At 37.6% G+C, this 12,250-nt stretch overlaps 1 protein-coding gene across 11 annotated transcripts in view; it reads right to left on the minus strand.

The window, feature by feature from the left end:
- The window catches only part of HECTD1 (HECT domain E3 ubiquitin protein ligase 1), an 86,727-nt gene that overhangs the window by 15,555 nt on the left and 58,922 nt on the right, over positions 1–12,250 (minus strand). For 3 of the 11 annotated variants that reach the window (XM_025870206.2, XM_073895023.1, XM_025870207.2), the window contains exons 25-29: positions 8,152–8,988; positions 7,229–7,450; positions 3,981–4,114; positions 3,004–3,126; positions 378–534 (exon numbers count right to left, since the gene is read on the minus strand). In XM_025870206.2, the coding sequence (XP_025725991.1) occupies positions 378–534; positions 3,004–3,126; positions 3,981–4,114; positions 7,229–7,450; positions 8,152–8,988 (1,473 nt within the window). The remainder of the gene's footprint in view (positions 1–377; positions 535–3,003; positions 3,127–3,980; positions 4,115–7,228; positions 7,451–8,151; positions 8,989–12,250) is intronic. The other 8 variants (XM_073895026.1, XM_073895022.1, XM_073895025.1 and 5 more) reach the window with 5 other exon arrangements.

The following is a 12,250-nucleotide window of genomic DNA, read 5'->3' on the forward strand; positions in this document are numbered from 1 at the left end:
CCGTGTTTTTAAAGTACTGCAATTTGCTCCTTTAAAAATAATCTGTATCAGGACACCTGGGTGGTGCAGTGGTGAAGCGTCTGCCTTCGGCTCAGGTCATGATCCCGGGGTCCTGGGACTGAGCCCCGCATCGGGCTCCCTCTGCCCCTCCCCCTGCTTGTGCTCTCTCCCTCTCTCTCTCTCAAATAAATTTTAAAAATCTTATAAAAAAAAAAATTTGTATTTTTTAAGGCCTTGGGGCTGATATTTATTTTTTTTTTTTTTTTTGAAAACTTTTACTTATAACCTGCATATATAAGTAGCCACTTACTTTCCTGATTACATATAACATTATTTGGTCTGTTCAAAATAAATCACAAAACTAAAATACACAGTACCTGGGGGTGGAATCTCTAGATCAGTCGTCTGCTGGACATTAGTACGACCAGGTCTAGGATCAAAAGCAGGAACCAAAGCAGAAAACTGCCGCTTGAGTACATAATCATCATCCCATGTTCTCCGACGTCCTCCTTTAGTTTCATACTCCTCTTCTTCCTGTTAAAATTCCACATAAACAAGATAAAACTTTTCATTATTGCAAAAGTGATGTGCTATCTTTAAAATGAGGTGTATGGGGGCGCCTGGGTGGCTCAGATGGTTAAGCGTCTGCCTTCGGCTCAGGTCATGATCCCGGAGTCCTGGGATCGAGTCCCGCATCGGGCTCCCTGCTCCTTGGGAGTCTGCCTCTGCCTCTGTCTCTCTCTCTCTCTCTCATGAATAAATAAATAAAATCTTAAAAAAAAAAAAACAACAATAAGGTTAAAAAAAAAAAAAAAAAAAAAAAAATAAAATAAAATGAGGTGTATGTTAAATACGTCTCTGTATAGCTATTACACTTATTTAGCCAAATTTCTTATGACAAAATGAGCCAACATAAACATATATAGGCATATGCATTTCTTAATGATTTTTTTAAAAGATTTTATTTATTTATTTGATGGAGAGAGAGAGACCGTGAGAGAGGGAACATAAGTAGGGGGAGTGGGAGAGGGAGAACCAGGCTTCCCACTGAGCACGGAGCCTGATGCGGGCCTCAATCCCAGGACCCGGGGATCATGACCTGAGCCGAAAGCAGCTACTTAACTGACTGAGCCACGCAGGCGCCCCCATTTCTTAATGATTTAAGCTTACCAAAAGTAAGTTGCCTTAGTGGTGGTTACACTAATCCAAACATGATAAAATGAGAAAGAACCATATACATACACTGTATCAGTGTCAATTTCCTGATTTTGATATTAGACTCTAATTAGGTAAGGGGTAACCTTAGGAAGGTTACCCCTGGAAGAAAGTGGGCAAAGGGCACAAGACCACTCTACAATCTTTGCAACTTCCTGTGAATCTGTGAACTTATAATTATTTTTAAATAAGTTGCTTTCAAAAACTGTAAGTAAATTTTATTACATACTGAATTATATACAAAATATAATGCTTGGAAGATGCTTTAAATAACTATGGGGCAAATAAATCAAACATGTTTGACAAAGTGTTGGTAACCATTACAGTCAGATGACGGGTTCTTGGGGATTCATTGCACTATTCTTTCTACTTCTATTTTTTTTTCTTTGAGAATTCTTTCAGGCTCCAAGGTTTTAACATCCATCTTAAACAGAACTGACAGACAATTGGAAAAAAGACCAGCTTTCTTGAAGTGCAAGGGCTAGAACACTTCACTGTGGCTACTTATTTTAAAAAGCACACATTGAAAGGTAGGACTAGGATTATTACACTAGTTTAAAAACAGGCCAAGTACTGGCGCTGCGTCCCTCTCATGCTAGCATTGGTCATTGAACATAATGAATGTTAAACATGTGGGTCTGCATCTAAACCACAGAGAGCATGTTTAAAAATTTCCATAATGAAAAGTTTTTTTTTTTTAAAGATTTGACAGAGACATAGAGAGAGAGCACAGATAGAGCGGCAGGCAGAGGGAGAGGGAGAAGCAGGCTCCCCACTGAGCAGGGAGCCTGACGCAGGGCTTGATCCCAGGACCCTGAGATCATGACCTGAGCTGAAGACAGACGCTTAACCAACTGAGCCACCCAGGTGCCCCCATAATGAAAGTTTTTTAAAGGAATATTTTCTTCTCCTCTTCACTTTTACTATCAACAAAAAAAGAGATCAATAAATTGTAAGTGTTGTAAATATGTGATGTAATAAATAACAATTATGTATATACTTAAACGCACACACATAGCCCCTCATATTCCAAACACTTATTTAGCTTTTTTTTTTTTTAAAGATTTTATTTATTTATTTGACAGAGAGAGACACAGCGAGAGAGAGAACACAAGAGGGGGAGTGGGAGAGGGAGAAGCAGGGAGCCCGATGCGGGGCTTGATCCCAGGACTCTGGGATCATGACCTGAGCCAAAGGCAGACGCTTAACGACTGAGCCACCTAGGCACCCTTTAATTAGCTTTTATAACACATCAAATGGACATCATGATTATAGCTCTGTAGCCAGAATGTCTGTTTTAGTCCTAGATCCAAAACTTCTATGTGTGACCTTTACCAATCACTTCATCTGAAAGTTAGGGCTAATAATAACCCTCAGAAGGTTGTTGAAAGGACTGAATTAGTTAATACATGGAAAGTATTGAAAACAATGGCTAGGATATAAAGATCAATAAATGTTCAGCTAATAATGTTATAATCTCTACTACTATTACTGAAAACTGTAAATCTTAGATAATAGCCATTAATCATTTTAATAAACATTCACTGTTACCCAAGGGCCAAGATGAAGTGCTTTCAAGTAAGAAACTCCTTTATGCATTATGCCAGAGCAATCATGGACTGTTTCTAGAATATAGAACCCAAGCACTAAGGGAAATTTCTTTTTGTTTATCTGGTAGCTTCTCACCTCCACCTCAACCCCCATATATTTTTCTAGGCATTTTGGTTGATGCTTTACTGTGAAAGGGAGAAAAATACACTGTAGGGAAGATAAACATTAAGATACTACCTGCTCCCCAATAGGTCGGCTCCCTGCTCCAGCAGGGACCTGTGGTAGCTGCGAGGTGACAGCATGGTGTGTTACATCAGAGCGAGAACCAGCTCGACGCTGCAGGGATGGACGTCTCAGAATCTGAAATAAGAAAATACGAAGAGACATGTCTAATTATTTGACTCGTGTGTGGATATATATAGATATCTCCCCATTCAGCCTTAACCGCATCATCAAAACTATCACTAAAACACTTCATATTCATTAGTCATCTTCAGAAAATTTATAAATTGAATGCTTTATATTCACCATGCATCATACAGAACCTTCACAAGAAATATGCTATAGTAATACCTGTTTTTAAGTAAGATATACTAAAAGCATTTTTGTGGAGTCCTTTACCCCATTAAAAAACAACTTACGAAATTAAAAATCTAAAAACATTTTATAAAGAGAAATGAAAAAGTTACAATAAAGGGTGTTCTCAGGCAAAAGTTCAGTTTGAAGACAATCACAGTGGTTAAACATTAAGAGTTCTAGATCACACTTCCTAAGCTTGAGTCCCCACTTTTGTACTTAACTGATTCATTAACTAGGACATATTACTTATTCTATGCCTCTACCTCATAGCTGTAAAGACTGATGAACTAATACAGAGATACTGCCCACAAAACAATACATACGAAAATAGTCTAATTATTGTGAAAAAAAACATGAAAATTATATTCTTTAAGATCAGTGCAGTTCTTTACACTTTTAAACCTGTTAAAACATCAGCATGTGACATTTTAGTATTTTCCAAATATAAACTTTATTTTCTCTTAAAAGACAATCATAAATGCTCAGATTAAAGGTGTTTTTCTTAATTAACCATATTTTTCATACTCATGCCGTAATTCCCTATTTCAAAGTTTAACCAGGACTTTGCTTTTTCCTCTCTTCATTTCAATTATTAACATCTTATGTCAGTTAAGAGAATGGGAGACACTCTCTACCATAACCTCCTCGTATTCTTGGTCCTCCTGATTGTCATCTTCATTCTCATCATCTTCCTCATCTGGCTCGGGCAAGTCTTCATCATCATCTAGCTCAGCTAAAAGAGTACTGGCACGGCAGCTATCCAGGAAATCTAGAAAAGAAAACCAACAACCTTATTCTCAACACAATTAACAAAGCATTACAAGGTTATCACGTACTGGTTCTACAAAAGAAAGTAAAATTCAAGAAACAAGTATAAAAAACACACTGAGTGATCCCACCCTTCTTCTACCACCACAAATACAAAATGAGTAATGTTGGTCACAAGAATGGTAGAAAACAACCCAAGATAAAGGATGACCACAAACTAAATCCAAGTCTACAAACTCCTAATAGGAAAGATCAACAATACAGGGTAGGTTTAAAAAAAAACAATCCTATCACAATTGTCTGCATCAGCCATAGGAAGCATAACATGGTGTGAAAAGAACACTTTGGAGTCATTCACTCTGTCAGCAAATATCTACTGAATACCTGACTATGTGCCAAGAATTGTGTTAGGCACCAGATATATACAGCTGTAAAAAAAAAAACCAGACATGGTCTGAGCCCCCATGGAGCTTACAGGGGAGAGAGGCATTTAAAAAGTAAACAAATGAGGCACACCTGGGTAGCTCAGTCGATTAAGCATCTGACTCTTGATTTTGGCTCAGGTCATGATCTCAGGGTCATGAGATTGAGCCCCATACTGGGCTCCATGCAAGGCATGGAACCTGCTTAAGATTCTCTCTCTCCCTCTGTCCCTCCCCACAAAGAAGAAGGAGAGAGGAGGAGAAAGGTGGAGGAGAAGAAGAAGAAGAAGAAAAGAAAAAGAATATATAAATAGAAACTGTAAAATATCATATAAGGGAAAAGGCAGAATAAAGTCAATCAGAGAGGCTGGGTTTAGCTCCGTGACCTGGCAGGTTAATGGTAACAACTACTTATAGACACTGCCTATTTACTATGGAGCAATGTATGTACCATCTTTCACGTTATCCATATTCCCTCACTGCCCCCTCCATGAAGTCTGTGTCAGATAAACACAGTCCCACACAATGAAGATGTTGACAAGCTGTTCTGCACAAGAACTGAAAACAGAAAGTAATGATGGGACTAAAGCAGGAGAAGTTTTACTGGATATGAAAGGAAAAAAATTTCTGTGGATAAAAAGACAATACACACTCCATATTCCAAAAGAACATTCAGAAGACAATTTATAATTACTTGGTGGAATCTTTATCTGCAAACCTCTGAAACAAATATATATATTTTAAATCTAATAATTACACAGGACTAAAATTCAATACCTTTTACTAGATGGCTAGTAGAAGAAAGAGGCCTGATACTATATTCAATTAGTTTCTAAGGCACACAATATTTTTTTTAACACTTCAATATTCTGGAATCAGAATGTGTCTTACAAGCAATGGCAAGTCACAGCTGAACTGGCAACATTTTTTCTTAGTGACATAAAATAATTATAATGGCATCTTAAATTTGATGAAATATATTATCCCTAACACATGTAAGGTGCCATCCTGTAATTGAAGAGTGGTTCTCATGAACATGATGTGGTAGTATGCATACATGCATGCAAACACACAATCAATTCCACTTTTGGCTTACTTTCAAAGGAAAACAATCTTACTTTAGATACTGAAACTTCATCTCTCACATGTTATAATTCACTGAAGTCTAGGCTTTTTTTTACTTATGATCTTCTCTTTATCAGAGTATAAGAACACTTAAATAGCTCCTTATTTCATAGATTTGACCATATCACAGAATCACGTCCCTCAAAACCTAACACAGTAAAAGTTTGCATATAGAAATTATTTTATAAGGCAGATATTCCCCTGATCCTTCACAGCAGCACCCTTAAAGAGTCCTCCAGTTTTAGAAATGTGAAAACGGAAATGGTAATCATCTAACGATAATTTTCAAGAGGCAAACAGTAGCCCTAACTCTTTAATATTCTGGGGAAAGAAGAGGGGCCAGATATATGAGTTCAATCACAAACGGCCAATAATTTAATCAATCATGCTGAAATCATGAAGCCTCTAAACACCTCCTCCCTCCACCTCCGCAAATGGGGGATTCAAAGAGCTTCCAGACTGGTAGACAAGGATACATCCGTGGAATGGCAGGGTCCCCAAACTCCAAAGGGACAAACACTCTGTGCTTGGGACCTTCCAGACCTCATCCTATGCATCTCTTCCATCTGGCTGTTCCTGAATTATACCCTTTTTTTTTTTTTTTAAGATTTTATTTATTTGACAGAGAGAGACACAGCGAGAGAGGGAACAGAAGCAGGGGGAGTGGGAGAGGGAGAAGCAGGCCTCCCGCGGAGCAGAGAGCCCAATGCGGGGCTTGATCCCCGGACCCCAGGATCACCACCCGAGCCGAAGGCGGACAGACGCCCAATGACTGAGCCACTCAGGTGCCCCTGAATTATACCCTTTTTTATAAGAAACAGTTAATCCAATAAATAAAATGTTTTCCTGAATCCTGTGAGCCACTCCAGCAAATTAAACCAGAGGAGAGGGTCACGGAAGCTTCCAATTTATAGCCAGTCTGCAGCACAGATGACAACCTGGACTTTGGATCTGTGTCTGAAGGGGTGGGGAGAGGGTGTTATGGAACGGGGCCCTTTACCTATGGGATGTGGCACTAATTCCAGGTAGGTAACAGTGCCAGAGCTGAGCAACTGAGTTAAACTGTAGGACACCCAGCTGGTGTCTGAACACTGCTCGGTATGGGCAAACTTCACAAACATCTGGTAGTCAGCGGTACCAGCAGTGAAGGGCTCTGTGAACAGAGTGTTGAGAGTAGAGGAGACACACAGGGGGAGTGTTTTTCTTCTTACATTATAGTATACAAAGAATATAACTTTACAAAGCTTATTATTATTATTAATCTCTTATACTTCTATTCTTTTCTGATAAAGGTGTCCAATATCTTTGTTACCATAATTCTTCCAATAAAACTTCATTATTTCACAAAAGGTGAAAAAGGAGGACACAAAAGTTCCTAGATGTCCACTTATAATCAGATAATCTAACAGTCCCCCACAGCACAGAGTTTTTTCATCTTATATGAAGATGCCGTATCTTTAATAAGAGAGGATAATTATTTTCTAATTGACAGTTAAAAACAACATAGCAGGAAAACATACTAAAAGCATCACTACACAAATACCTAAGTATTTTAAACTATCACTTACCGTATAAGGAATATTCTGCTTCCTGGCCTGTGTCACTCTCACTGGAGGTTGATGTGAGGCTGGTAGTTAAAGTATTACTTAAGGACTGACCAACTGATAAAACTGTTGTTGCTGTGGCTACATTGCTGCTGCTAGTCACACTGGATGTTGACATTGTCACTGTTGATGTGGTACCAGGTGTGGTCAAATTGGGGAAACTCTGAGCACCCATAAGAGGAGAAGCTAAAGATAAAAATGAAGCAAATCAGTACAATTGGTGGGATTGTATAAACCTAAGAAAAACTAGGTTATATATTTAGAATAAAAGAATGAGATCATGAAACACTAATTATTAAAAGGCTGAAAAGCAACAACTTTGGGAACCCAACTGAAATCCAACTAAGAATCCTTGTTTGTATAGCACTGTTATTTTTCAAAAAATTAAGCCTTGTTTTTTTTAAAAAGTGAAACAGGCAATGCACTAATTCCCAATGACATTTTCCAAAGGAATTTCTTTAACCCATTAGCTTAAGTTAGAATTAAATGCCTTCCAGAAGCTAGTATCAATTTAGGACCTAAGGCAAAGTTAAACCAGTGTGATGCTCTGATTTTAGTTGACCATGACAATATTTAATAGTCATCTATTTCCTCATGCAGCTGAACGTAACCATTTATCTTAGAAGAGTGAAAAATAGAAGTGTGTTACTGTTTTTATCCTTTCAGATTAAGAGGTTCTTTATCACACCTGATCTGAATTCTTAAGAGATCATGATTCTATAGAACTTAACAACAGATTCCTGAAGTGCTAAATCTGACGTAGTTGTATGTAACATGGTTAATGATCTAGTTAAAGACTGCAGCCAGAACCCACTGACCAAGAAACCCTACTGTGCATCCCTCCGAGTGGAAAAATCATTGGGTTCCATAAGGAAAAGCTCACTTACTTGCTGTGCTCATCACATTCCTCCCCAAAGTATTAGTGTTGTTATCACTGCTGCTTCGGCTTAGATTCATGTTGTTCGTGGCATTAGTCCGTGCTATGTTTGCCACTCTCCTTACAAAACTCTCCAAGCTAGATGTTTCTCTTGAGGACAGATTAGGTACACTTGCACTAGAGCTCATAGGGGCCCCAGCAGCCAACAAAGAACTCACTGACAGTCTGTTACTTGCTGAAGAGCTAAGGGGTCGTTGTGAAGCTGCTTCTTTATTTGTTAACTCAGACACTGAACTAACATCAGGAGAACTAACACTAACGATTCCCATGGATATTGCACTAGACTCCCCAGGAGTGCGAACAGAACTATCAGGGCCTAGCTTTCTTTCGGCATTTTCACTTCCCGTTTCCGCTGTTAAGGTGCTGGTGCTTGCACTGGAAGATGACCCTACTTCTGTTTGAGGGACGTTTTCAGCAGATGAAAGAACAACAATTGGTTCATGGACATCAGCTCCTGAAACTATACTGTGTTCCATTACAATTTCTGATCTCCGTTCCGTTTTGGTCGAACCCAAGCTGATGTCGCTGCTACTGGCCACGCTACACACAGAACTGCTGCTTCCTTTTCTACTTGAGGAGCCTGCAGCAGCAGAGGTCTTGTCTGGACAGTTGTTTTTCACCAAGCTGCTCCATGATTGCGTTGTGCCTGAAACAGTGGATGAAACAGGTTTGGGTGATGCCACTGTATCAGGGTCGTACCCTGGTGCAAGCTTGAGGTCAAATTTTCCTTCTGCGCCCATACGGTAAGAGTTTGAGCCACCAGCATCCCAGGTGACATCAATCCAGCCTGGAAAGGGACAGGAGTTTGTGAGACCCGGCAGAAAGCAGAGAGGAGCGTGTCAGACAGTAGCTCCACAATATGGGATCAGCTTTTCATCAGTGCTGAACTTCTCTGAATTTCTATAGTCATTTAAGGTCTGCCAACTAAAATTAAATTCTTCCTTTTATGTCTCTTATTTCTGAACTGCATGCTCTGCTGAAATCTGAAAACAATGTAAGGGTCATATTTACATCTACTGGGGTGTCTTTTAAGGGGAAGAACTGTTAAAAACTGTAAAAAAGACTGATATAAATGGTGAAATACTACAACTTCAGTTAAGTACAGATGAAATCTAAATAAAAGGTTTTTTAATGGCTAAATATGATTATGTGGTCGAATGTTCTTTTTAGAAAAAAGTTCTGACTTAGCATTAATTTTTAAGTTTGGGCTAAATTCTAATAATTGACAAACAAAACATTCACATATTACTGCACAAATTTTAGGTCACCAGCTCAAATAACACTAAGTTAGCATTTCGGTTGTGTTCTCAAAGTTCAGTGGTTACTTGGTTTTCTTATGATTAAGTTTAATATATTTGAATAAGCACAGAAAATTCTAAAAACAAAATTTTTAAAGTATTGCTAGGCTCTTTATTAGAACCTATAAGCTAAAGCTAATAATGTGCAAAGAACTAATGAACACGATATTCAATGTATATTTACTTGTACTTGTAAAACAATACTTGTGCTTTTTAAAAATCAGTAATTAATTTCCAAAAGCCATAAAACAAATTGCCTATTAGAATGGAAAATAATAAAAATTTTACAATCTTAGTTTAGTGTTATAAGCTAACTACTTCAGGGAAAAACACAACATATAAAAATATATGTATTTTTAAAAATTTAACAAGCCTTTATAAAGTTTGAAAGTACTTCACCCATACACGCAGGTACTCCATGCATGCGCACACACACACATAACAATTCATATATATTTATGATGAAGCTCAGAGGGGTATAAGTAATACTGAATTACCTGTGGGGATTATCTGCATAGGAGTTCTATGAGAGGAAAACTAACAGCCCCAAATCTACATAATCTAGTTTTGATGAAATTTCAATTGTCCCCATTTATTCCATATGCTGAAATAACTTCTGAAGAACCAACATTTAACTATCTCTTCTGCAACATGGAATAGTGTGAATAAAGGAAAGGCTCAAAAACATATACCAATTCCAAATAAAAATAACACTTGTACTGCATTAATCACCCCAAAAATATACTGAATTTACTTCATAGCAACCAAGATCTGTAATTGTATGCTCATCTGTTTCACTCAGAAGGCAGGAAATCATACTTTTTTGGTGACCATTGTTTACCTGAAATCTAACAAAGTATCTTTACATAGTAGGCACTCATATTTGTGGAATACACGAGGAAAAAAAAAGGGATATTCCCACTGACACACAGATTCTTTAGAAAGGAAAGATATTTGGGGCGCCTGGGTGGCTCAGTCAGTTAAGTGCCTGACTCTTGATTTCAGCTCAGGTCATGATCTCAGGGTTGTGAGATCGAGCTCCACGTCGGGCTCCACACTGGATGTGGAGCCTAAGATTCTCTCCCTCTCCCTTTGCCCCTCACCACCAAAAGAAATGGTTGGTTTAGGGGTACCTGGCTGGTTTGGTCAGTGGAGTGTGTGATTCTTGATCTTGGGGTTGTGAGTTCAAGCCCTACATTAGGTAGAGTACTTAAAAGTAAAATATTTAAAAATTTGGGGGCGCCTAGGTGGCTCAGTCGTTAAGCGTCTGCCTTCGGCTTGGGTCATGATCCCAGGGTCCTGGGATCGAGCCCTGCATCGGGGGGGGGGGGGTCCCTGCTCCGTGGGGGGCCTGCTTCTCCCTCTCCCACTCCCCCCTGTTTGTGGTTCCCTCTCTTGCTGTCAAATAAACAAAATCTTTAAAAAATAAAATTAAAAATTTTTAAAGAAAGAAAGAAAGAAATGGTTGGTTTACTTTTGAAAGCTAAGCACTGTCTCTAACATAAAGGTTTTAAAATAAGACTTAATATGAATGGCCATGTTGGTCAGCCAAAACTGTGAAACCTCTACATTAGTCCAGTCAGCAAAAATAGGCTTTTCTGTATACTAAATTCTAAAATTAAGAATCCCATTTTCGCAGGCAGTCGCTTCAGCTGACTCCAGCCTGAGAAAAATAAACTACATTCATATACCCCTAACTAGCCCACACACTTAAAAGCCAAAACAAACAATTTAGGGGAAAAAGAATATTAACTAAGTATCATTAAAATGTCTAAAAACATTTAAAATTTCTGGGTTGAATGGTACTACTGTCCTCTCAACTATTACAGGTTTTTATGAATTTTGGCAGTCACATCTCTGCTCATTCACTGTAAACCTGCTATAATGACAACAATTTGCAGTTACGGTATAACTATACAAGAAATGCATTAAGTAGTAAGGTGATACAAAGAAGAGAATCTTAAAAACCATAAAATCAAGAATGTATTTAGGTAAATAAATGCCTGTTATCACACAGAACATGAATATATTAAGATACTAAGTGTTAAGTCATTCTCCTAAGCCCTATCACCTTTATTACAGCTCTCCAGATGTTTGGTTTAAGTTAAGAATATGAACATTTTATTCCTTTTTGTTTTTAACAGCAAGCAAAATTCTTAAGAACACACTACTGGCTAGGCAACTTATCCATTAATAAATCAGCCTTTTGCATATTTATAAGAAAAAAATTAGGCATTTTAAGTTGCTTCTGGGAATTTAAGAGCAATTTATTAAATAAGTGGGTATGGACTTCTCTAAAATCTACAGCATCAAAGGTTTATAAAATGAACTTGATTTAAATAACAACCCTCACCTTATAAAATATCAAAGTTTAAAATCCAAAGAAAAGCTAGTAGACTGAGAAACGTTATGAATGTTATTTTATAATCTATTAATAAATGAAGAGGCTATAATTCTTGTTCTGTGCTTTATTAAAAAGTAGTTACTAAAAATGCTAATGCTTTTTCTTCTACATGACTTATAAAAGAATAAAAAATTACTGCCTGATTCCTATCATGCTAACAAGAAAAGCATAAGAAAATAAAGATCAATGAAAACTTATGAAGAGACCCAAAAAAGCAGGAGAAAATGTGTCTTTAGAGTAGTCAACTTATACTAACTTATTAATCACTAAAATATTAGCAGTAAGTTCTAAATCAAAAGAGAAATTAAAAATTTCCCTTAATTCTAAGTAAATGATTTTTCCATTTT

This window comes from Callorhinus ursinus, unplaced genomic scaffold, assembly GCF_003265705.2.
Source record: "Callorhinus ursinus isolate GAN/ISIS: 27379988/994484 unplaced genomic scaffold, GSC_fseal_2.0 scaffold8, whole genome shotgun sequence".
Taxonomy (NCBI): domain Eukaryota; kingdom Metazoa; phylum Chordata; class Mammalia; order Carnivora; family Otariidae; genus Callorhinus; species Callorhinus ursinus.